The sequence below is a fragment of the Oryctolagus cuniculus genome, chromosome 11, assembly GCF_051225735.1.
Source record: "Oryctolagus cuniculus isolate XC-2025 breed Fujian yellow rabbit chromosome 11, ASM5122573v1, whole genome shotgun sequence".
NCBI classification, from domain to species: Eukaryota; Metazoa; Chordata; class Mammalia; order Lagomorpha; family Leporidae; genus Oryctolagus; species Oryctolagus cuniculus.
The window spans coordinates 50,065,458-50,092,272 of record NC_142877.1 but is presented as its reverse complement, the minus strand read 5'-3'; the positions used below and the strand labels follow the sequence as shown (position 1 = coordinate 50,092,272).

Sequence of the window (26,815 nt, the reverse complement as noted above, 5' to 3'; positions counted from 1 at the left end):
CAAAGGAAGACCTTTCTCTCTGTCTCTCTCTCTCACTGTCCACTCTGCCTGTCAAAAAAAAAAAAAAAAAAAAAAAAAAAAAAAAAAAAAGCTAGTAACTTGCCTCCTTATACATAAGTCTGATAAGGATGTGATAGCCATAGCAACCATGTCAGATGTCATGTAAACTATTCCCTTTATGCATAACAAATTATTTTTCATTCATTTCTATAAAATTTCAATTTTCTTATCAGTGTTAAAGTGTTCAGTTTATCTTAAAAACCAGAGTAGTTAAACAAATTTATTTTAAGAACATATTTGAAGTTATGCTGCTTATTTTTATGTAAACTAATAATTTTTAAAAATATTTCATATACAATAGAAAGTATTTCTAGACAATTTCTGATAAGCAGAATAATATGTTATCAGTAATCATTATAAAAGAAAAAAACATTTACCGTCACCTGATAAACTCAATACTGTTTAACATTAAGAATATTGCATGGCCTATGGGGCCATGAGGTGAAACAGAGAACAAAATAAATATCACAAAAGCATAGTGAATTAATTCACATTTGGTTTGTCTTGCCAGATCAAATTTACTTGAAAAAAATACACATGTTAAATTCGGGAAATATACCAGAATGAGGGAAATCAAATATAATTCCAAACAAGTATATTTAAAAAAATCACAAGTATACTTTTGCAAACCTATTCATCTAAGGTCTCCATAACTCATGCAGTTCATCATTTCATGTCTAGGAACACCCATTTTGTTAATGATGGATTAATATTGAAGACTGATGTCATGAGCAGAAAATTCCCCTAACAGTTCACTGAAAACAACCTGCTCCACCCCAGGATCCACAAGCTCTTGGAGCTCACTCTGTGCATGAAACAGAAAGACACTCACCCAGCCAGGCCTCTGATGTGAATCCATTATGGGATGAGTACCCGAGATGTGGTTATAGGGAAGGGATGGCATCAGCTCATCTCCCTGCAGTCCCATAACTGTCATTTCCACTTTAGAAGTAGGACATCCTGGTCTTGGCATCACTGGAAATAGGAGCCACCTCAGGGAACAGTGAACTTTCCTGGTTTCTGGAAGACAGCAGAGCAGAGCAGCTGGGTCCCCTCTTCTTAACTGTGGGCTCATTTCTCCAAGGCAGGCATGTCTGGGCAGGTTGTCTGCTCTCAGTCCTTGTCAACAGACACAGTAAAACAGTGTCCACAATAACTGTTGCTTAAGAACAAGTACAAGCCACATCTGGTTTTTCAAGCTATCCTCATTGCTCCAGGAGGCTCTCAGTGGTATCCCCGGTTCTTCTTCTGTAGTGTCAGGGTCTCAGTAAAACAAAACAACACCTATAAATCAGGAAACTGCCCCCTACACCAATCTGACTCAGGAAAAGTGATCTTTTTCCCCACTGCACACATCTCAGCAGAATACAGGTTGCATTTCCTCTACTTCTCTCTACTCCAGACTAACTGCATTTCAGCAGCACCGAGGTCCAGGGTCTGCAGTGTCCTTCTCAAGATAATTTATTCAGAGGTGGACCCCAGTCTCCTGCGTTGGTGTGTCCTGCCCCCTGTTCCTCAGTCTCCTCTACCAATTTCACTCACAGGCCTTTGTATTTCACAAATGTAGTCGAAGAACTACAGTTTACCAACTGAAAAATTTCCTATTTCTCTGATACTTAGTAGCCACCCCTTCATTAATACCCACTCACAGGTGAACCTTTTTAACCTGATTAAAACTGCAAAATCTAAGGTCACCTATGTGAATCCACACCCTCTGATTTTGAAGTGGTAGCATTTATCTTCTCAACATGTGGATTCCCACCTGGACAAAACTCTCAGACCCTATGTCCATTTTGGTGGATCTCTCATGTATCTTCTTTGATCCACTCTGGGATAGTTATCCACCTGATGAGTGTTAGACCCTTCCCAGTTATATCTGAATCAGGAAGGTGTACTTGTTTATCAGAGATGGAGAATGCTGTGGAACCAACCAGCTAGTACCTCACAGTGAGATTCAGTGAGTGGCTGGCTCTCCTCCTTCATTTGCTCCTATTCTCTCTAGTCCTTCTGTAGTTGTCCTTGAGCATAGGAAACCCAATATAGATATATCCATATATATTATATATAAATTATATGTACACAATATATTGTATATTTTATATTTATATATTTTTATATATTATATTATAATATATTTACATATAAAATATATTATATATTATATTATATAATGTATTTCATTGTATATTTATATAACATATATTATATATAACCATATATATTATATGGATATATATATTAGGGATATATATTAGGGTTATATATAAATGTTATGTTTCCCTAGTATATGTTTCCCTAATATATGTTCCCATATATATGTTATATGTTTCCCTAAAATATGTTTCTCTAATATATATGATATATATACCTAATATATGATATGATATAATAAAAAACATATATGATATGATATAATGGGAAACAAGAAGAAAAACTTAATTTGAATGCAATCCAACTGATTAATCTCTTCTTTATAGTTACTGTTTTATCTGCTGAAAGACACTTCCCCTATCCAATATCATGAAATTAACATTCTAAAAGACCATTTTTTTTTAAACTTTTATTTAATTAATATAAGTTTCCAAAGTACGAATAATGGATTACTATGGCTTCCCCCCCATACCGTCCCTCCCACCCACAACCCTCCCCTTTCCCACTCCCTCTCCCCTTCCATTCACATCAAGATTCATTTTCGATTATCTTAATATACAGAAGATCAGCTTAGTATACCTTAAGTAAGGATTTCAACAGTTTGCTCCCACACAGAAACATAAAGTGAAAAATAATAGATGATTTTTTTAAATGATGATGAAATCAGATCAGACCTATTGTCATGTTTAATCCCAGTGAGAGTCAAGTTGGGAATTGATAGTTTCTTTTTTTTTTTTTTTTTTTTTTTTTACAGAGGATCAGTTTAGTATGCATTAAGTAACATTACGTAAAGATTTCAACAGTTTGCACCCCCATAGAAACACAAAGTGAAATATATTGTTTGAGTACTCGTTATAGCATTAAATCTCAATGCACAGCACATTAAGGACAGAGATCCTACATGAGGAGTAAGTGCACAGTGACTCCTGTTGTTGACTTTACCAATTGACACTCCTGTCTATGGCATCAGCAATCCCCCTATGCTCCAGTCATGAGTTTCCAAGGCTATGGAAGCCCCTTGAGTTCTCCGACTCTTATCTTGTTTAGACAAGGTCATAGTCAAAGTGGAGGTTCTCTCCTCCCTTCAGAGAAAGGTACCTCCTTCTTTGAAGACCTATTTTTTCCACTGAGATCTCACTCACAGAGATCTTTTGCCAGAGTGTCTTGGCTTTCCATGCCTGAAATACTCTCATGGGCTTTTCAGCCAGATCCAAATGCCTTTAGGGCTGATTCTGAGGCCAGAGTGCTATTTAGGACATCCGCCATTCTATGAGTCTGCTGAGTATCTCACTTCCCATGTTGGATCACTCTCCCCTTTATTCTATCGGTTAGTGTTAGCAGGTACTAGACTTGTTTATGTGCTCCCTTTGACTCTTAGTCCTTTCATTATGATCAATTGTGAACTGAAATTGATCACTTGGACTAGTGAGATGGCATTGGTACATGCCACCTTGATGGGATTAAATTGGAGTCCCCTGGTATGTTTCTAACTCTACCATTTGGGGCAAGTCAGCTTGAGGATGTCCCAATTTATATATCTCTTCCCTCTCTTATTCCTACTCTTATGTTTAACAGGGATCACATTTCAGTTACATTTCAACACTTAAGAATAACTGTGTATTAATTACAGAATTAAACCAGTCATATTAAGTAGAACAGACAAAAAAACTACTAAGAGGGATAATGTATTAAGTTGTTCATTAACAGTCAGGGCTATGCTGATCAAGTCACCGTTTCCACTTCAACAGGTTTCCTTTTTGGTGTTCAGTCAGTTGTCACCGATCAGGGAGAACATATGGTATTTGTCCCTTTGGGACTGGCTTATTTCACTCAGCATGATGTGTTCCAGATTCCTCCATTTTGTTGCAAATGACTGGATTTCGTTGTTTCTTACTGCGGTATAGTATTCTAAAGAATACATATCCCATAATTTCTTTATCCAGTCTACCGTTGATGGGCATTTAGGTTGGTCCCAGGTCTTAGCTATTGTGAATTGAGCTGCAATAAACATTAGGGTGCAGACCGCTTTTTTGTTTGCCAATTTAAATTCCTTTGGGTAAATTCCAAGGAGTGGGATGGCTGGGTCGAACGGTAGGGTTATCTTCAGGTTTCTGAGGGATCTCCAGACTGACTTCCATAGTGGCTTGACCAGTTTGCATTCCCACCAACAGTGGGTTAGTGTCCCTTTTTCCCCACATCCTCGCCAGCATCTGTTGTTGGTAGATTTCTGAATGTGAGCCATTCTAACCGGGGTGAGGTGGAACCTCATTGTGGTTTTGATTTCCATTTCCCTGATTGCTAATGACCTTGAACATTTTTTCATGTGCCTGTTGGCCATTTGGATTTCCTCTTTTGAAAAATGTCTATTGAGGTCCTTGGCCCATCTCTTAAGTGGGTTGTTGGTTTTGTTTTTGTGGAGTTTCTTGATCTCCTTGTAGATTCTGGTTATTAACCCTTTATCTGTTGCATAGTTTGCAAATATTTTTTCCCATTCTGTCGGTTGTCTCTTCACTCTCCTGACTGTTTCTTTTGCAGTACAGAAACTTCTCAATTTGATGCAATCCCAATAGTTAATTTTGGCTTTGACTGCCTGAGCCTCCCGGGTCTTTTCCAGAAACTCTTTGCCTGTGCCAATATCTTGAAAGCTTTCTCCAATGTTCTCTAGTAACTTGATGGTGTCAGGTCGTAGATTTAGGTCTTTAATCCATGTTGAGTGGATTTTTGTGTAAGGTGTAAGGTAGGGGTCTTGCTTCATGATTCTGCACGTGGAAATCCAGTTTTCCCAGCACCATTTATTGAATAGACTGTCCTTGCTCCAGGAATTAGTTTTAGATCCTTGATCAAATATAAGTTGGCTGTAGATGTTTGGGTTGATTTCTGGTGTTTCAATTCTGTTCCATTGGTCTATCCATCTGTTTCTGTACCAGTACCATGCTGTTTTGATTACAACTGCCCTGTAGTATGTCTTGAAATCTGGTATTGTGATGCCTCCGGCTTTGTTTTTGTTGTACAAGATTGCTTTAGCTATTCGAGGTCTCTTGTGCCTCCATATAAATTTCAGCACCATTTTTTCCAGATGTGAGAAGAAGGTCTTCGGTATCTTGATTGGTATTGCATTGAATCTATAAATTGCTTTTGGGAGAATGGACATTTTGATGATGTTGATTCTTCCAATCCATGAGCATGGAAGATTTTTCCATTTCTTGGTATCCTCTTCTATTTCTTTCTTTAAGGTTTTGTAATTTTCATCGTAGAGATCTTTAACGTCCTTGGTTAAGTTTATTCCAAGGTATTTGATTGTTTTTGTAGCTATTGTGAATGGGATTGATCTTAGAAGTTCTTCCTCAGCCATGGCATTGTCTGTGTATACAAAGGCTGTTGATTTTTGTGCATTGATTTTATACCCTGCTACTTTACCAAACTCTTCTATGAGTTCCAATAGTCTCTTAGTAGAGTTCTTTGGGTCCCCTAAATAAAGAATCATGTCATCTGCAAAGAGGGATACTTTGAGTTCTTCCTTCCCAATTTGTATCCCTTTAATTTCTTTTTCTTGCCTAATAGCTCTGGCTAGAACCTCCAGAACTATATTGAATAGCAGTGGTGAGAGTGGACATCCCTGTCTGGTCCCAGATCTCAGTGGAAATGCTTCCAACTTTTCCCCATTCAATAGGATGTTGGCTGTGGGTTTTTCATAGATTGCTTTGATTGTATTGAGGAATGTTCCTTCCAAACCCAGTTTGCTTAGAGTTTTCATCATGAACGGGTGTTGTATTTTATCAAATGCTTTCTCGGCATCTATTGAGAGAATCATATGGTTTTTCTTCTGCAGTCTGTTAATGTGGTGTATCACATTGATTGATATGCGAACATTAAACCATCCCTGCATACCAGGGATAAATCCCACTTGGTCTGGGTGGATGATCTTTCTGATGTGTTGTTGCATTCTATTGGCGAGAATTTTATTGAGGATTTTTGCATCTATGTTCATCAGGGATATTGGTCTGTAATTTTCTTTCAGTGCTGCATCTTTTTCCGGCTTAGGAATTAAGGTGATGCTGGCTTCATAGAAAGAATTTGGGAGGATTCCCTCTTCTTCGATTGTTCTGAATAGTTTGAGAAGAATTGGAGTTAGTTCTTCTTTAAATGTCTGGTAGAATTCAGCAGTGAATCCATCTGGTCCTGGGCTTTTCTTTGTTGGGAGGGCCTTTATTACTGTTTCAATTTCTGTCTCAGTTATGGGTCTGTTTAGGTTTTCGATGTCTTCCTGGTTCTATTTAGGTAGGTTGCATGTGTCCAGGAATCTATCCATTTCTGATAGGTTTCCCTGTTTGCTGGCATACAAGTCCTTGTAGTAATTTCTGATGATTCTTTTTATTTCTGTGGTGTCTGTTGTTACATTTCCTTTTTCATCTATGATTTTATTGATTTGGGTCTTTTCTCTTCTTTTTTTAGTTAGTTGGGCCAATGGGGTGTCAATTTTGTTTATTTTTTCAAAAAACCAGCTCCTCGTTTGGCTGATTTTTTGGAATGTTTTTCTTGATTCAATCCTGTTGATTTCTTCTCTGATTTTAATTATTTCTCTTCTCCTACTAGATTTGGGTCTGGTTTGCTGTAGGTTTTCTAGATCCTTGAGGTGAATAGAAAGCTCATCTATTTGGTGCCTTTCCAATTTCTTGATGTAGGCACCTATTGATATAAACTTTCCTCTTAACACTGCTTTTGCTGCGTCCCATAAGTTTTGGTATGTTGTGCTGTTATCCTCATTTACTTCCAGAAAGTTTTTGATTTCTCTTTTGATTTCTTCTTTGACCCATTGTTCATTCAGGAGCATGTTGTTCAATCTCCATGTGTTTGCATATGCTCTAGGGATTCCTGAGTTGTTCATTTCCAACTTCATTCCTTTATGGTCTGAGAAGCTGCATGGTATGATTCTAATTCTTTTGAATTTGCTGAGACTTGCTTTATGGCCTAGTATGTGGTCAATCCTAGAGAAGCTTCCATGTACTGCTGAGAAGAATGTAAAATCTTTAGCTGTAGGATTGAAAGTTCTGTATATATCTGTTAGATCCATTTGGGCTATAGTGTCGTTTAAATCTACTGTATCCTTGTTGATCTTCTGTCCTATTGATCTGTCTATTTCTGAGAGTGGAGTATTGAAGTCCCCCAGTACTATTGTATTGGGGTCTAAGTCTCCCTTTAAGTCCGTTAACAAATCTTTTAGATAAACCAGTGCCCTGTAGTTAGGTGCATATACATTGATAATTGTTATATCTTCCTGTTGAATTGATCCCTTAATCATTATGTAGTGTCCCTCTTTTTCCAGCCTTTCACTTTCAGTCTGTATGGATCTTTGTTGGAAAGATGTGTTTCTTGTAAGCAGCAAATAGATGGGTTTTGTTCCTTAACCCAATCAGCCAACTGGTGTCTTTTAACTGGACAGTTCAGGCCATTCACGTTCAATGTGACTAATGATAAGTGGTAACTTTGCCCTGCCATTTGCCAAAGATAAGTTCTAATATATGCTTTGAATTCCCTGTGATCTTTTGCTGTGAGCTTTCCTTCCTTGGTTTCCTTCCTTTACCTTCTTTCATACTGATGACCGTGTTTCTTTGTTTCTGTGTGTAACACATCTTTAAGCATCTTTTGCAGGGCTGGACGAGTGGCAACAAATTCTTTCAATTTCTGTTTGTTATGAAAAGTCTTTATTTCACCTTCATTCACAAATGATAGCTTTGCAGGATATAATATTCTGGGCTGGCAGTTGTTCTCTCTTAGTACCTGGGCTATATCTCGCCATTCCCTCCTAGCTTGTAGAGTTTCTGATGAGAAGTCAGCTGTGAGTCTGATTGGAGATCCTCTGAGAGTAATCTGACGTTTCTCTCTTGCACATTTTAGGATCTTTTCTTTATGTTTCACTGTGGAGAGTTTAATTACAACGTGTCGTGGTGAGGATCTCTTTTGGTCGTGTTTATTAGGGGTTCTGTGAGCTTCCTGTACTAGGATGTCTCTGTCCTTCTCCAAACCTGGGAAATTTTCTGCTAATATCTCACTAAAAAGGCCTTCTAATCCTTTCTCCCTCTCCATGCCTTCAGGAACTCCTAGAACCCGAATGTTGGGTTTTTTAATAGTATCCTGAAGATTCCCGACAATATGTTTTAGATTTCTAATTTCCTCGTCTTTTCTTTGGTCTGACTGTATCCTTTCCTGTTCTCTGTCTTCTAAGTCCGATATTCTCTCTTCTGCTTCACCCATTCTGTTTGTAAGGCTCTCTATTGTGTTTTTCATTTGATCTATTGAATTCTTCACTTCAGTCACTATCCCAGTTTCCTGTTGTACTAGTTGTTTTGTTTCATTTTGATTCCTCCTTAATATTTCATTTTCACGAGAGAGATTTTCTATATTGTCCATTAAGGATTTCTGTAGTTCAAGAATTTGTTTTTGAGAACTTCTTAATGTTCTTATCAATTTTTTGAGATCTGCTTCTTGCATTTCTTCTATATCATCATCCTCATAATCTTGAATTGGGGTGTCTTTTTCATTTGAGGGCTTCATGGTGACTTCCTTGTTTTTATTACCTTGGTTTTTGCGTTTGTTATTTGTCATATTGGAGATATTTGGTTTCTTCACTGTGGTGCTTTTTCTTGTTATACTATGACTCTAGATTAAGTGGACTATCTGTTTTTGATGGAGCCTTAGGGCTTGAGATGGGTGTGGCCTGAGAGCTCTGTTTGGTGTGCCAAAGGTGACACTCCCAGGTTAGGCGTGGTAAACCTCTCTCTCTCTCTCTCTCTCTCTCTCTCTCTCTCTCTTTTTTTTTTTTTGATTCAAAAGGGAAGTTATTCTGCACGGCTGAACGAAGTTGGAGGTAGTTAGCAGGCAAATGATATACCCACAGGAGCCAGAGATCGGAAGCTCTTTCCCAAGGACCACACAGGGAATCTGTTCGGCCCTCAGAGTGGGCTCAAATTCTCCTTCAGTCTCCCACTGGGTTGCCAAAGTTATGGAATTGTAGCGTCTCTGGAGAGTACTCACGTGAATTCCGTGAGTTCTCTCCCCCACCGTCTCTTTTTTCACAGTCTCAGTTCAGTAGCACCACAAATTTACTAGGTCCTAATCGCCTGTTAATTCGCCCCGCCCAGAGTCAGGTTTTTCTGCTAGGCTCAGGGCCGGTGCAGACCTGAGGTCGCTCTGCTTATGACGTATGTCCAAGATGGCGCCTGCTCTTTGTCTTGCTCGCCCTTGAGAGGTGAGCGGAGAGAGAGAAACCCGTGTCCGTACCAGTCACCTTTTTTTTTTTCCCTCTCTCTTCCAGTTAGCTTGGTGAAGTCACCCCCCCCGGGGGTCGTTCCCTCTAGTCTCCTCTCTCCACTTGCCTGCCAGTGTCTCGGGTTATTGAGGTTCGGCTCACCTCGCGTTCCAGCGCTGGTGTGTTGAGTCTGCCGCTGGTGTCCCGAACTGTGGGCTCCCACGCTCTCCACGCAGGTCTGCTCCCCTTCCAGCGCCGATGTGTGGACTCGGAGCCCTGGACGTCCCAAGTCTCCCCGCTGTTGCACTCCCCTTCAAGCACTTGCGCGCAGACCCTGCAGCTTGCGCAGCTCAGTCCCGCGGCTCGGCTTCCGCGGCTCGGTCCCATGGCTAGGTCCTGCCGCTCGGCTTTCGCGCGCGGTGGGCGACCTTGTTCTCCCAGTAGGTCCTCCGATTCACGCCCACTGGATCCAGAAGAGTTTCGTCTGCAATATTTTCCTGGTTCTTTTTTCTGAGGCTACCGTAACTCCCCTTTTATTAAACTAAATTTTCCCGGACTATCGGTGCGCGCCCTCACTATTCCACCATCTTGGCTCCGCCCTCTAAAAGACCATTTTTAAATATTCCTTTTAAATGTTATATTCTTTCTGGAATTGATTTTTCAGGATGACAGGATATATGTTTCAAAATTATTTTGATATATACGGCTATACAAAGGACTTAGCACTATTTCCATTTTATTTTAAAATTCATTTAGCTGAGAATAATTATGTATATTCATAGAGTGTGATGTGATGTTTTGATTCATATGTACATGACAGAATGATTCAGCTAAGCTGATTACCATATCCCTAATTTTACAATTTAGTATCTTGGTGAGAACACTAAAAATGTGTACACATGTATGTTTGTATGTATCTAGAAATGCAAGTTGCATTTGAGAGGCAGACAGAGAAAGATGCAGAGCTTTTATCTGCGTACTCACTCCCCAAAACTCCATCATGTCTGAAGCTGTTTGGATGAAACTGTGATCCAGGAATTTAATCCGGGTATCCTGTCTGGATGGGAAGGACCAAACTAACTGATCCCTCAGCTGCTATATTTCAGGGTTTATATTAGTGGGGTGCAGAGATCAGGACCAGATACAGAGCTCGAATCCAGGTACTGTGATAAGGGATGTGGGTGTTCCAACCACGATCTTTCCACTAGGCTAAAAGTCCACCACTAAAAACCTGCTCTTTTAGCAATTTGGAAATACACATAGACTATTAACTGCAATCCCCATGCAGTACAATCATTCACTGATTCTTTTCTCTTCACTGGAATTTTTTTTTTGTCCTTCAACATTTCCCCTCTCCTATTCCTCCCCATGCCCCTTGACAAGCTTGGTAATCAACTTTATATTCTCTTATATTATTATCTCCACTGCTGCAGGGACATAATATACCCTTACCAGACTGCCTGCAGGATCTTCACAGTTTTTTTTTTATTTCATACAATCATTGCAAGCAAGAATTTTACTGCACGAAATATTCTCCAGTAGCACTGGATGCCCAAATAGATCTGCCTCCCAGATGATATAATTCCAGAGATCAAGGTAGCAAATGAAATCACCTCAAGTGATTTAACTATGCACACTTTGTTTTTTTGTTTTTTTTTGTTTTGTTTTGTTTTGTTTTGTTTTTGTTTTTTTGACAGGCAGAGTGGACAGTGAGAGAGAGAGACAGAGAGAAAGGTCTTCCTTTGCCGTTGGTTCACCCTCCAATGGCTGCCATGGCCGGTGCGCTGCAGCCGGCGCACCGCGCTGATCCGATGGCAGGAGCCAGGAGCCAGGTGCTTTTCCTGGACTCCCATGGGGTGCAGGGCCCAAGCACCTGAGCCATCCTCCACTGCACTCCCTGGCCACAGCAGAGGGCTGGCCTGGAAGAGGGGCAACTGGGACAGAATCCGGCGCCCCGACCGAGACTAGAACCCGGTGTGCCGGCGCCGCTAGGCGGAGGATTAGCCTAGTGAGCCGCGGCGCCGGCCAACTATGTACACTTTGTCAATCACATTAGAAGGGGCCCTGGAATAGACAGAAAGTTAGAGAAATAATAAGAGCAAAGAACACTGCTCAACCAACAATGACTAATTAGTGCTTACTAAATGTATGTTTACATTTTCAATAGCACATATTATTAAACATGCCATATATTTTATATATTTATTTGTATATAATTTGTCCCCATGAAAGCATAGAGCCCCATGAAAGCATAGATTTGTGTCTTTTTTTTATTGATATGAGACAAGCACCTAGAATAGTATCTGGCACATAATAGGAAAGCAGTAATATGCGCCAATGTATGTAAGTACTGTGGTAATCAGTAATGACAACCGTTACTGTGAATGAATGCATTCTAGTCCCATCCTAAGCAACTTGTATGTTTTCTAGTTTATGTCTAAGTAATTTTTATATTTTTTTATTTCTTAGTTTTCATAGCACCACCCTTACGATGGCTCCCCTAGCTGTGTTGCAACTTGGCAGAAAACTGGAAAAGGAAGTGACTATGTGTGAAGAGGCCAATCATATGGGGTCATCTCACTTTATAATAGTATGCTCTTCTAAGAACTCACTCTAGGAGATGGACAATAATCTTTTCCAAAGGAGCTGCTCTCTAGTAACCTAATCATCCAACAGTAGGATCCACCTCTAAAAGATTCCCCTACAGTACCACCATCCCCTAGGACAAAGCATCTACTATATGCACTGTCAGGTACATTCTCAAACCATAGCACCACATGGTATAGCAACCCCATCTCTGAGTATATATCCTAGGATATTGAAATCAGTATGCTTACGTTTATTGTAGCATTATTCACAAAATCACAAGATGAACTCAGAGGCGTGTGTGTCAACATTTCAATGAATAATAAAATATGGCATTTCAATAAAACAGGCTGTTATTCCACTTTTAAACAATAGGAACTTCTGTCATTTATTACATGGAAACAACTAGGAAACATAGCAATCTAAATGAGCCAAACAAAGAGAGAAATATACTGTGAATTCTACTGATATGTAGGAGCTAAAACAGTCAATAATCAAGACAAATATCATTTTAATTCATGTTTTAAAGTTGTTTTGTATGAAAGCAAGACCAGTAAAGGGGCTGGCGCTGTGACGCAGTGGGTTAATGCCCTGGCCTGAAGCACCGGCATCCCATATGGATGCTGGTTCGAGTCCCGGCTGCTCCTCTTCTGATCCAGCTCTGTGCTGTGGCCTGAGAAAGCAGTAGAAGATAACCCAAGTCTTTGGGCCCCTGCACCTGGGTGGGAGACCCAGAAGAAGCTCCTGGCTCCTGGCTTCGGATTGGTGCAGCTTCGGCTGTTGCAGCCATCTGGGAAATGAACCATCGGATGGAAGAACTCTCTCTCTTTCTCTTTCTCTCTCTCTCTCTCTCTCTCTCTCTCTGCCTCTCCTCTCTCTGTGTAACTCTGACTTTTGAATAAATAAATAAATCTTAAAAAAAAAGACCATTAAAAAAATGTGACAGGGGAGGCCTACACAAGTATATGTGTTCTTAAATGTACAAAATGTAAAGGGATGTTTCTTTAAAAATACACATATACAACTACAAAATTAGGCAAGAAAATGAATTTTAACTTAGAAAACAAACATAAGCCGGCGCTGCGGCTCACTAGGCTAATCCTCCGCCTTGCGGCGCCGGCACACCGGGTTCTAGTCCCGGTCAGGGTGCCGGATTCTGTCCCGGTTGCCCCTCTTCCAGGCCAGCTCTCTGCTGTGGCCAGGGAGTGCAGTGGAGGATGGCCCAAGTCCTTGGGCCCTGCACCCCATGGGAGACCAGGAGAAGCACCTGGCTCCTGCCTTCGGATCAGCGCGGTGCGCCGGCCGCAGCGCGCCGGCCTCGGCGGCATTGGAGGGTGAACCTTTCTCTCTGTCTCTCTCTCACTGTCCACTCTGCCTGTCACAAAAAAAAAAAAAAAAAAAAGAAAACAAACATAAATAAAAGCACAAATTTTAAAATGCTGAAATTTACCACAAAAAGAGAAAAAAACTCACTTTTAAATAATTTCCTGAAACTTCTTTATAATACATGTTACCTAGCAAATTTGTAGGAAGATTTGGAAAGACTTACTAAGTTCTCCTTATTTAAAAATTTAAAAAAAAAAAAACTGTTTTCTGAGGTATGTGGTTACTAACACAATACTCCTATTTTTCCTATTTCTTAAATTTATTTAAAGTGGAAATATTTCCTGTATCTGACATATTCAGTTGCAAGAGCATAATGATACATCCTATTCTGTAATCCCCTCATCCCTCTCTCCTCCCACCATCCCTCCTTTCTTTCTCATTTTTATTTTGATTTTTATAATGACATGCTTTCAATTTACTTTATTATCATAAAATAAATAAAAAAGTTCCACAAGTAATAGTGGTTCTTAGTGTGAGAAAGTTATAGCACCTTTCATTCCTCCATAAGCAAACCAAAGTCTAACTTGAGCAATGAAGCAAAATTTAAGCTTAACTATTAGCATCTAAATAGAGTCTTTCCAATGGATCACATCCACGAAGGCCAAAAACACAACTTTGTCAAATCAAATAATGTCTTTTTTGTTCCATATTCAGCTGGCTAAATGGAGTTCTCAGAATGTCTTCTATTATTGAATGCTGTCTGATTCATGAATCTGCTAATGCTTAAATACATGAACTCTTAAAGTTGTTTTCCTGAATATTTTTATTTTAACAACGGGGTCTGAGAAATTCTATGTCTTGTAACTATCACATCGCTATTCAGTAATAGGGAGCCCCACGTTCCATTCATACTTAGAGGAGGAGATTACACAGTGTGTGCCAATCAGGATCTATTGTCCTTTGCACTGTGGAAGCTTCTTGCCATGGTGCCTTATGGTCCTTTTAACATCGCGCATGCTGGTCTTTCACCTTCCTTCCATGCTAGTTGAGTAGACACAGTGGGTCACAGAAGATTCCAGGAAGTCATTTCAATGCGACCCCAAAACATAAATGTGCCTTAGATACACACACCCCAAGTGACTGGAGATCACCAAGCACACATTACTAAACTCAAGAACATATGTCCTTAAATTTTTCCCCTTGTCTAGATCGCCTAAGTGCCGCTGGCCACTCCAACACCACTTCACACAAGTGACCTTAACCGAATGCTTTTGATAATACTACAAAAGCATGACTATGTGGATATATCTGAGCAAGTCAAAGGGCTATTATTCTTCAGCAGATTTTCTTTAATCTTCCCCTGAGCAGAGGTCATTACTATAGATCAAGAAGATGAAAATGACACAAAGGAGCTAAAACCTAACAACTTACCTGAATACCAGTTTCTCCTATTACAATTATACACCATGAGAAATCACCGTGGCATCAACTGCTTTGTGTCAAATTCCTTCAGAAAGCTATTAAAGAATTTAGAAAATTTTTTCAAAGATGCTTTCTCTATTAATTTTCAGAAACATACAATGTCAGATTACTCACTGGCCAATTTAACACAAAATAAATATAATGGTAATATGGAAGTAATATTATCTTTAGAAAAAGGTCAATTCTGAAGCACAATCACAAAGACTCTCTCTCCAGGTCAATCTTGCATCTGGTGAACACTTTGACCTTAGAGTGAACATCTGAAAAATACAATTTTTAAATGCTGAACATTTTAGGTCCTTTCTAACCTTCAAAATATTATGCGCGATGAAGTGGCAAACTTTCCCTAAAGAGTTCTGCCCGACTTTCAGTTTAACAAAATGAATGCTGCTATTACTCTGAGACAAGGAGTTGGAATTTTTGTGCAAATATGTAATGTTTAAATTATTATAGATGTATTACCTCCCTAGAGAAACACATGGGCAAAGAAATACATGGACAAAGTTCCATGAATTACTATCTAGTGAAGTCCCTTGTGCAACCAAGAAATAGAATGGAACTTGTTCATGTTCCTAAAAGCCAATTTTGTCCCTCTCTCATTCTCAGAGATAGTCTATATATATATATATATATATAGAGAGAGAGAGAGAGAGAGAGAGAGAAAGTTAATTTTGTAGATCATCTTTTTTTTCATTTTTTAACAGGAAGATATTTAAAGAAAAACTTATACTGAAAAAAGGTATGAGACTTGTCATCAGTTTCAGCTATTATTAACCATGTGCCATTTTTGTTCTAATGATACCTAAATCCACTACTCCTACTACTTAAACATTTTTGGTTTTCTTTTTTTTAGAAGTTTCTTGATTAGAAGTTCATAGTTATAGAAAAAGAAGAAAAGACAGAGACAGAGAGAAATACATCCACTGGTTCACTCCTCAAATGGCTACAGTTGCTGGGGCTGCGCCAGGGTGAAGCCAGGAGCTTTAAGTAGGTCTCCCACATTGGCAGAAAGGGTCCAGATATTTTCATTATCCTCCACTGCTTTCCCTGGTGCATTCGCAGGAAGCTAGATCAGAAGTGGAGCAGTTGAACTCGAACCAGTGCCCAAATGGGATGCCAACCACACATGTAGTGATTAACCAAATATGCTACAGTGAAAGCCCTGGTTTTCTTTCTTATGGGGTTTAAAATGCACAGAAAATTTAACTATATGAAGGTAACAAATTAATACATCCATATAATCTTCATTCTTTTAAAAAATAGAATATGTCTGCCTTGAAAAGAAAATTTCCTCATGTTATTGGGCATCTTTCTAGAAGGTGTCTGCATATAATGAATAGCTAAATATCCTTTAAAACTATCCAATGTTCATCAAATACCTATGTTTGGAGCACCCTGAAAATATACTCTTCCTTATATTGATAAATGGAAATTTGTTCAACAAAATGGGTCAACTTTTATATGTTCATATTTTGGAAGAATAAGAAATGAGAAAGAGGGAATAATGGTTGAAATATAGGAGGATACATATTTTCACAGATGGTGAAAATGTGAGTGTAACAAATGCTTTGGTAGAGAATCATAATCCTGGGTGGACATTGTGGTGCAGCAGGTTTAGCTACCTCTTGTGATGGATTACATCAGATTGCGAGGAATTGGATCCACCCCCATTTATTTATTTATTTATTATGAATTTATTTATTTATTTTAAAGGCAGAGTGACAGAGAAAGAGAGATACAGAAAGACACACATGGGGCCGGCGCCGTGCCGCACTAAGCTAATTCTCCGCCTGCGATGCCAGCATCCCATGTGGGTGCAGGGTTCTAGTCCCAGCTGCTCCTGTTCCAGTCCAGCTTTCTTCTGTGGCCCGGGGAGGCAGTGGAGGATGGCCCAGGTTCTTGGGCCCCTGCACCCACATGGGAGACCAGGAGGAAACACCTGGCTCCTGGCTTTGGATTGGCGCAGCTCTGTCTTTTGCTGTCATTTGGGGAGTGAACCAACAGAAAGAAGACCTTTCTTTCTGTCTCTCTCTCACTGTCTGTAATTCTACCTCTCAAATAAATAAATAAAATTTTTAAAAAAGAGAGAGAGAGATCTTTCTTTGACTGGTTCATGCCCCAAATGGCCACAATGGTCAAGGCAAAGTCAAGATCTCAGAACTCCATCCATCTTTCAAAAGCAGTCAGTGGATTCAAGTACTCAGTCATCCTCTGTTGCTTTCCCAGTCACATTAGCAGGGAGCCGGATTAGAGCATCTAGGACTTGATGTGAAATGCCAGCATAGCAGGCAGCAGCTTAGTCCACTGCCCCACTAGGCTGTCCCTTACCTTGAATTCTGATCCAACTTCTGAATAATTTTCAGCCTATTCAACAGCAGATACTGTCATCACAGGGCCAGGTTCAGCTGAGAAAATTTCTAGGCAATGCCAATACTTTCCTTAGTTCTAGCAGTAGTGAATTCTTCCCCATTCAAGTCATTTGTTCGGCCAGCAGGGAAGATTCTGAATGACATCTACTCTCATTTTCAATAGTCACATTTTCACAGAAACTCAGGATTCAAGACTGAAAAGAGGGGTCAGAGCTGTGGCCCATTAGGCTAATCCTCCACCTGCCACACTGGCATCCTAGGTGGGCACCAGGTTCTAGTCCTGGTTGCTCCTCTTTCAGTCCAGCTCTCTGCTGTGGCCCGGGAAAAGCAGTGGAGGATGGCCCAAGAGCTTGAGCCATGCATCCACGTGGGAGACCAGCGGGAGGCACCTGGCTCCTGACTTCCCGGCCGTGGCGGCCATTTTGGGGGTGAACCATCAGATGGAAGACCTTTCTGTCTATCTCTCTCTCTCACTGTCTGTAACGTTACCTGTGAAATAAATAAATAAAAAATCTTTTAAAAAAAACTGAAAAGAATAAGGACCTAGTTATGTAGTCTGGGGTAAAAGAAACCAGCAAGAGCCCTGTTCAGTAATCACAAACCATGATGCAAATATTACCCTGGAAACTTCCCTAGCTTCTTTTTTTAACATTTTAAAATTACTAACATAAAGAGAATATGTATTTCATAGATTCAATTCTAAGAATATAATGATACTTCTCTCCTTCCCTACCTCTCCCTCATCCTTTCTTTCTTTTAATTTTTGTGATAAAATACTTTCAATTTACTTCATAATCACGGACTTAATTCCTCACAAAATAGAAAATTCAAGAAATAAAAAGCAAGTCAACCGTCCCACAGGAATATAGACAAGCACTATGAAGAACAGTCAAATCATAAGATGTCACTTTCATTCATATACATTGTTTTTTTTTTTCTGATATTCTATATCTTAGCTGCCACAAATCATAGAAAAGCCCTGGGGCTATTCGCCCAGGGGCGTCGGATTCCGTTTCCCCAGGCTGTTGTGCAGAATGGCTGGACTATGTGAGCCTGTGCAGTGCGTGCCTCGCCAGTCTCCAGCCTTCACCGAGCCACCTCCTGCTCCGCTGTCCCTGAGCCCCTGCACCATCCCCTCGTGATTGGGAGGGTTGTGTGCGATGTGGCGCTGCCGCCAGGCAACTGTTCAAACAGGGACCCCAGGTGTTCTGGGTTGCAGAAGCATAGCCAGGACTCACCGCCACAGACGCTGCTACTGGGGATGAGGGAAGCCTTGGGGAGTCCGCACCCTGTTGTCTGCCGGGGTCGGCGCCAGGACTTCGACTTGAGCTCAGCGGTGAGCAAGGACTGCTAAAACCCGGTGCTGAGCCAGGCGCCGACCTCAGTGCTCAGGCAGAACCAGAGGAGCTCTGTAGCCACAAGCCCAAGGCAGACCTCATCAGCCACTCCTCTCCACCACCAACCCAGCACCTGGCACCTGATGCCTACCTGGAAGCCGGAATGAAGGCTGTGAGACTCTGCGACTCCGGCCCTGCAGGAGGGCGCCCAGCTCTTTGCCAGGGTCAGGTATCCAAGCAGTCTCAACCTTTCTCCCCTATGGAGCTCAAGCTGGAAACTTTGGGGAGTAGCATGCAGATGGCCAATGAAGCATCTGGGCAGACCTGGCCCCCAGCCCTCAAGTCTGGCAGCGACAGCCACCAGAGACATTTGTAGGAATTTGGCTGTCTCCAGCCCACCCATACATTGATACTCAAGGCCTAGGTGCTGGAGCCTAGGGGTGCCTTTTGTGGATTCTTGCATCCCACCAAGGCGTGCCTGTCTACTTGGCCTGCATGTATTCTGTGAGATTCCAAGCTCCTCTGCCTGTTCAGCGGCCTGGAAGCTGCTGCACAAGCCCTAAGGCACACAGGCAGCCAAGTGCAGGGAAGCAGCCAGTAGTCCAACACCTTGGACTCTGGGGTAAAGTTGTCATTAGTTAAAGACAAGACACCTCCAGTTCTGCAGGCCAGACCCAGGGCACACTTGGAGTATGAAGCCTGGCCTTTCAGGAAATTGAGATTCAAAGAACAAACCAAGAATCCACAGTCCTTTGCACAAATCCCCATAGCCAGACTCCCAGACTTTCTTCTTCAAACAACTAGGAGTGGATCTGGAAGTGCTTCCCAAACTATAGAGTGCATGCACACATGTGGAGGGCACAGACATGTGTGGAAGCTAATTCCTAATGCTTCTTCTCACCCTTTTCCCTTTATTGCTTGAGGCTACATCTATCCCTAGAAGGTCTAAGGCCCTAAAGCTCTGAGGCCCTAAAACTTAGTTCAGTATCTATGGCAACCTGGACCACAGAGATCACAGAGAAAAGACTACAACTGGCAAGAGACCAGGTCTGGCAGAGAGGGGCATTCTCTAAAACCTGGTCATGTTCCCCTGCAAATAATGCCTTTGACAGAAAATTCAGCAATGAAAGATTAATGCAGACGTAAGACCAGTCTTAGACTCTTATCTAGGACTGCTTTTTCCAAATAGACTTTTTGTTTATTTGTACTTTTTAAATAAAAACAATTTTATCCTGAAAATACAAGCTGATTTTTGCAGAGTTCACAATTCCTAACAGATGACAATACCATTTGTCAAGATCTTATATAAGTTGTGGCTTTGGAGACTGTTTATTTTAACTCCCAAGTAAAGCTTGCTTTCCAGGAGATGTCCATCATTGTGGTAACCGCATGGGGAGACACAATGCAGACACAGCTGATTATGAGACTCAGTTGTACTTGCATGTTCAGAGAAGGCCCTGGGCCAGGCAGCTGTCAGACCAGAGTGTGCAGCAGAATTCCATGGCACAGAAGAGGGCCTGTGATACACTGAGAAGGAAATCCCTCCCGTCGGGTTTTGAGGGGCCATTACTCTGTGGCCGCAAATACTGCACTCCAAGCAAATGCATGACTCTGTTGAAGATATTCCATTGGGCCACTCAAAACACTTCCTTTTTCTGTTTTTTTATTTTGAACACTCATTTATTATTTGAAAGGCAGGGTTTAAAGAGAGAAAGAGAGAGCTATCTTCCATCTGCTGGTTCATTCCCAAATTGGTCACACTGTCCAGGGCTGGGCCAGACCAAAGCCAAGAGCCAAAAGCTTCATCTGGGTCTCCCATGTGGGTGCAGAGGCTCAAGAACTTGGATCATATTTAGCTGCTTTTCCAGGCACCAGCAGGAGCTGGATAGGAAGTGGAGCAGCCAGGACAGGAGCAAGTGCCCATGTGGGATGCCAGCATTTCAGGTATCTTATTCAGCTACACCACAGCACAGACCTCTTGGTACTGTATTTATATGAATTACTCAGGGGACTTTCTGAGGATCTTTGTCCATTGCCTGAGATTATATGAAGTATCATTTCCCCCTCATCATGAACTTTCAAAAAAGTACCCAGGAGTTGTGGGTGGCCCTATTATTTAGGAGGGTTGCAAGAACACCCCAACACTGGGCACATGTGAACTGGCAGATGGGTGGATGAATGTATGTGTAACCACCAGAGAGGCCAGTGCAAACTTGGGGCGCTGGAGGGCTTTAGGTAATTTGGGAAAAAAGTAATTTTCCCTAGTGTGTGCACCACTCCTACTGTACATTTTTATAAAATGATATGTTTATTTGAAAGTCAGAGTTACAGAAATAGAGAGGGATGACATAGAGAGATCTTCCATCCACTGGTTCACTCCCCAGATGGTTGCAATGACCAAGACAGAGCCAGGCTGAATCCAGGAGCAAGGAGCTTCATCTGGGTCTCCCATGTAGGTGGCAGGGGCACAAACACTTTGGCCTTATTATGCTCTTTTCCCCAGACCATTAGCAGGGACATGTTCACCAAAGCCTGTCCCTGGTGCTTCTTGTGGAAGAACACCATTGCCTCACTCTCCCTGACATCTTTTGTATAATAGCATAGCCAAACAAGAGCTTAAATCATAAGGTCACAGTGGAACTTACTTCACCATGGGATCCCAAATCACCTTGGGCTAGATGGTTAAAGTAACATCTTAAGTTTTAACATAATTACATAGATTGGATTAAGTCTTAAAGCAGTAGTATAGATGGGACTAATTGTTAAAGTGATCATATCAATAGAATTAAAGAGGATTAAATGCTCCAACATGAGAAGCAGTCCATACAGCAGACCCATAGAATGGCAATTGCTTCAAGTAACGCTCAGGGACCTCAGAGTCAGCCCTAAAGACCTTCTGGTCTGACTAAAAAGCCCGTAAGAGTATTTCAGGCATGGAAAGCTGGGACACTCATGCGAAAAGGTGTCCCTACACGGAGAACTTCCCTGGGTGAGACCCCAGTGGAAAGAAGTGGTCATCAAAGAAGGATGTACTTTTTCCTGAAGGGAGGAGAGAACTTTCACTTTGCTCATGGCCTTATCTGAATACTGACAGAGTCTCCACAGACTCAGAAGGCTTCCATAGCCTAGGCAGCTCATGTCAAGATCACTGATGTCCCACATAGTGTCAATTGTTAAATTAACAACGGGAGTGACTGTGCACTACCTCCCCATGCAGAACCTTAATACTATGCTTAAAAAACGGGAGGGGGGAGGACTTGCTACCTCTCCATGAGCATGTTAACCTTGCCCCTTTCATGATAAAGATGATCTTTAGCTCAGCAGAGTTACCTAAATTTAAGACAAGCAATCATCTTTAAAAAACCAGTTTTGTTAACAAACAATAAAGGTAGACTACACAACAGTTTGTATGGTCCTGGCAGAGAAGTGCTCATAGTGCACAGAAAGGACCCACATGGCTGTTTTCTGGGCCCAAAAAACAAAATCCTAGGACGCTTTTCATTGACCTGATTGTCCTGTTGCAAAAGGAAGCAGTAGCCTTCTGTTCCCTCTCAGTTACAGAGCAAATGACCTCTCAAATTAAAACCCAGGAACAGATGCGAAGAAAAAGTAGAGCTCAGGCAAAGCTGTAGAATTGCATTTGGATGCCTTCCTGTTGACTGCGCTGTGACAATGCTCCCTTCACCTTACATTCCTTACAAGTCTCACCCCCTGGAGAGCCGCCAGCAGGGAGACACTGGAGACCTCTCCCAGGTCCAACCCAGTTGCCTCTGGTTCATTGGAGGGACCCAACCACACAACAATGGAAGGGGCCTGATCTCCTGATGACAATGGGGAGAGGCTTCATTTGTGTCTTTCCAGAGATCGTTCCACAGCCTGTGTGGATACCGGCCTGAAATGTCAAACCCTGGACCCCAGTCTCCAAAATCTGACCGTCCTAAAAGCCAACTTCAGTGCCCTCCCACGGACAGGACATTCGTAGAAAGATCCCCTTCAGATGGGTTTCAGCTTACATGGAAGGGATCTTACCAGGTGCTACTGAGCTTGACTACCTCAGTGAAATTAGGATTAAACGTCTACCTCTTAAGTCTTAACAGGTGAACTCAAAAGACACACCTGTTTATTCCTGTAAGCCAGAGAGGTTAAGCAAAAAGATAAGTAAAGCTTTTGCCTTTGTCACATCAAAACCGTTGCACCTGAAGGCAGACATGCTGTACCTGCCACTTTTGACTCTCTCTGTGAACTGTTATTGACAATAAAACTCCTAATGAGTTCTTCTATTATAATTCTCTATACTCAAGCTAAGTGGACTTACAGTCTATCACCACTTTTAAAAGGCAGGTAAACTGCTCCCAGGTGTGGCTCAGGACCACCTGGAAAGCTACCCTAGCTAGATACATGGCCTTCAAGGTGATTGGAGTTATACTGGCACCAGTGTCAGTTCAGTCCTATAGTTAGTGTTGCCCTATCTGGGAGTCTATAAGATATGTTCTTTTCATCTTAAAGGGGCACTCCACTTACAGTTGGTCTTGTTCCATACTAATTAACAAACTTACATGTTTCAGAACTCAACTTCTGGGAATAACTGACTATGCAGGGGACACAGACATTGGCGGTGACCGAGACTACTCCAGCTCACAAAGCAAATTTGTTAGATGAGATAGGCAAAGGCTTTCAGACCCAGGACAGGCAAGGCCTGCACTATGCCTCTCATAAGCAGGAAGCAGCTATAGAAGATGTGATGATTCTGCACCCTTCAACATCTCTTAGGATTAGGGAATGGAGTCTTTGAGGGGGGAATGATGTAGGCAGGCATATAGGATTATGTTTGTGAGCTGGAAGACCATGCATTCACCATGCCTGCACCACACCCTGCCTGACCACATCTGTGCATCCACCTGCCAATCAAAGACCTGAAACACGGTGGCCCCAGCATTTTTTCTCTTTGCCCTTCTTTTTCCTCCCTGCCCTTGGTCCCTGAGCTAGGTACTCTTCAATTTAACCCAAAGTTTATTGTGGGTTGCAGCTTGTTGCTGTGCCCTGCTAAGTAGGGTCACATCTATCGAGTGAAAAGCTACTTTACTAGCTGAAATTTTGGCCATACAGATAGCTTGCCCTAAAACAAAAGGGGGGCAATTTGGGTGATCCCATGAGACTGCCTGCCTAGCCCAGGCAGTTAGCCTGACTGCTGGCAAGCAGCAGATCCCCAAGCACATTTCCCTCCACCCCACCTTCTGCCAATCAGGTAAACTGCTCCCAGGTGTGGCTCAGGACCACCTGGAAAGCTCCCCTAGCTAGCTACATGGCCTTCAAGGTGATTGAAGAGTTATATTGGCACCAGTGTCAGTTCAGTCCTATAGTTAGTGTTGCCCTGAATTAGTTACGCCCCTTCTGCCTGCCTTTTAAAAGATGTGCATAAAAGTTGTTAATAAAGTGGACACGCTCAGCAAAGCCTGTCCCAGGTGCTTCTTGTGGAAGAACACTGTCACCCCGCTCTCTCCAATGATGCAGCCTCACAGGACGATGACGAGTCTGCAAGTGGTAAATTATTTTCCATTTGATAGGAACATTAAATTAAGTTTTTGTTCATAACTGACACATTAATGTTTTCAGTATTTTTTAAGTATTTGAAAAAGTTACAGAAGGAGAGAAAGAGAGACAGAGAGAGATCTTCTGTCCACTAGATCACTCCTTAGATGATCACAATGGTCAGGCTGGGCCAGGAAAAAGCCAGAAACCAGTAGCTTCTTCAGGGCTACTCATGTAATTGTTGGGGGTCCAAGGACTTGGGACTACCTCCCCTTCATTTCCCAGGAGCATTAGTAGGGCTCTGGATCACAAGTGGAGAATCTGAGATTTGAACTGGTATCCATATGTATACCAGCACTGAAGGTGGTGGCTTCACTCACAGTGCCACAGTGCCAGTCCCATTCAATTGTAGTTTTTAGATCTTGTTTATATGGAATTGAGGTATTTCTATTTTTAACTTTTGAACATTATAGTTAGTGGTGCCTTAAGCCTATTATAGAGTAGGCTAAAATTACATGGGTTTTTTCCCACAAATTAAAAAAAAAAGAAAGGAAGGGAAGAGGTGGATGGAAGGAAGTGTGAGGAAGGGAGGAAAATTTGGTTATCTTCTTAATGACTTTAATATCTGGCTTCTATGTTGTGTAAGGACATAGAGGGACCTGTCTTTCCTGTTCACTGATGTAATATCCAGTACCTTTCATGGTATCATGTACATATAGGGCATTCAATAAATACATGTGATTGAAAACAGTTGCTTTTTCTAAATTTTTTAAATTTATTTGACAGGTAGAGTTATAGACAGTGAGAGAGAGAGAGAGAGAGAGAGAGGTCTTCTTTCCATTGGTTCACTCCCAAAATGGCCACTATGGCTGAGGCTGCACCAATCCGAAGCCAGGAGCCAGGTGCCTCTTCCTGGTCTCCCATGCGGGTGCAGGGACCCAAGCACTTGGGCCGTTCTCCACTGCCCTTCCAGGCCACAGCAGAGAGCTGGACTGGAAGAGGAGCATCCGGGACTAGAACTGGGTATCCATATGGGATGCTGGTGCTGCAGGCAGAGGATTAACCAAGTGAGCCATGGTGCCGGCCCCGAAAACAGTTACTTTTAAAACATGCACATGACTACAGTCCAGAGGGAAGACAACTGCCTTATCAGAAATAATGCCCAGAGATCCAAGTAGACTTCAGAAGGGAATATTGGATCATATGAATACTGTAATAGCAATTTGTCAACTGAGTGTTGGCAGTGCTTCCTTGCATCATGGTAGTTGTTCCAGTCAGTCTTCAAAAACATCTCATCCTAGATGTTAAAAAAAAAAAAAAACGAGTTTTAAATATGGACTTGAAGGACCAGTGTATTAGGACACATGGGATCCCCACAGCACTGCTGAATTACATGAAGCCCTCATGGTAGATAAATTCTGAGTCACTGATAGCTGCTTCTCTTCTGGAATTTCTACAACCAAATATGGCCCTAGCTTCATACCAAAAGATGACCCTGAGATGTATTTCTGTAGCAGGCAAGATTCAGGGAACGAGATATAACATGATGATGCCCCTGTCTTTTTTGAGGAAACATAACCCTACTACTCAGGAGGGTGTGTGAAATTTGAGAAGATATGTAAGGATTGATATGTAAGGAACCCTGTTCATGGATGGCAGGGCACAGCAGTGAAAACATGGTAAAATAGCCAATGAAAAATGAGCACAGCAAAAGCAATTGAAATTGTAGTCTCTCTTCTGCTTTATGAATACATAGATCGCAGCCTTCTCCTAGAAAGGGCAGCAGTTGAGAACCTTGTATCAGACGGCAACTCTGAAGCAAATTTCAGGGTAACCTAACAGATCTGGATTAACATCTAGCCCATGTGACTGCCTTAGATGTTCAGCCATGACATGGGGTGTGAACATGACAGGTGCCAAGTTACAACCTGTACTGTCCCATAATTCCTCTCCTTATGTGCCCATTCACCACACACACAATAGGAGAGAGTGACACTAAGTGGGCTCACAAATTCCTGAGGGATTTGTCTTGCACCATTCTTTATTCTGGATTATTTTTAGGGCATATGGGGTGGTAGTGTAAAGTAACATCTGAAGTAAGTGTTGGAAAAGGCTCTGACCCCATGGCCTCCTGAAGCCATAATCTCTGGAAGTGGGAATTCAACATGAGAATATCTTGTCCCAGTTGCCTCTGGCTTTTAGCTGAGTGGTGACTCTCTCTTGAATTGTAGGTCCTGGTCACCAGGTTTGTAAGTTCTGTTGTGTTCTACCACTGAGGAAGTGATGTCATCCTGGGCTCTCCTTACCTGACCACTCTCTTCTGGCCGGGTGGGGGCTGGGGTGGGGTGTACAGTACAAGTCTGGCTTATTGTGGACAGGATCTTTCCCATTGCCGGTGCACCTCAGTCCTGGGTTTAACAAATGAAAAAGTGAGGCATGCAGGGCAGAGTGTTGGGCGCTGAACTGCAGGAGGATGAAATTTCAGGCTGTGGTTGAAGGGACACAAGAGGATTTCCCAGCCAGACTGTGGATCCAGAGTGTGGAAATGGGGTGAGTCGCTGGGATCAGGAACTCGGGAACTTTGAGGTAGGGGCCTAGGCCCAGGGACCCCTAAGGCATTCTGCTAGAGTCAGGGACTGCAAATGGTCAGGATCCCTCCCTGTGGCTGTGGGGACCCCTAGGGAGTGGTGCTGTGTGTTGATATAGAGTCCCAGAACTCCCCCATCTGT

General features: G+C 42.0%; 1 protein-coding gene across 1 annotated transcript in view; it reads right to left on the bottom strand.

The window, feature by feature from the left end:
* Window positions 1-918: 918 nt before the first annotated feature.
* ORYCUNV1R1606 (vomeronasal 1 receptor oryCunV1R1606) overlaps window positions 919-26,815 on the bottom strand; it is a 41,279-nt gene continuing 15,382 nt past the window's right edge. The window contains exon 5 of the mRNA XM_089306804.1: window positions 919-1,080. Within this exon, the coding sequence (XP_089162930.1) occupies window positions 1,054-1,080 (27 nt within the window). The 3' untranslated portion in view covers window positions 919-1,053. The remainder of the gene's footprint in view (window positions 1,081-26,815) is intronic.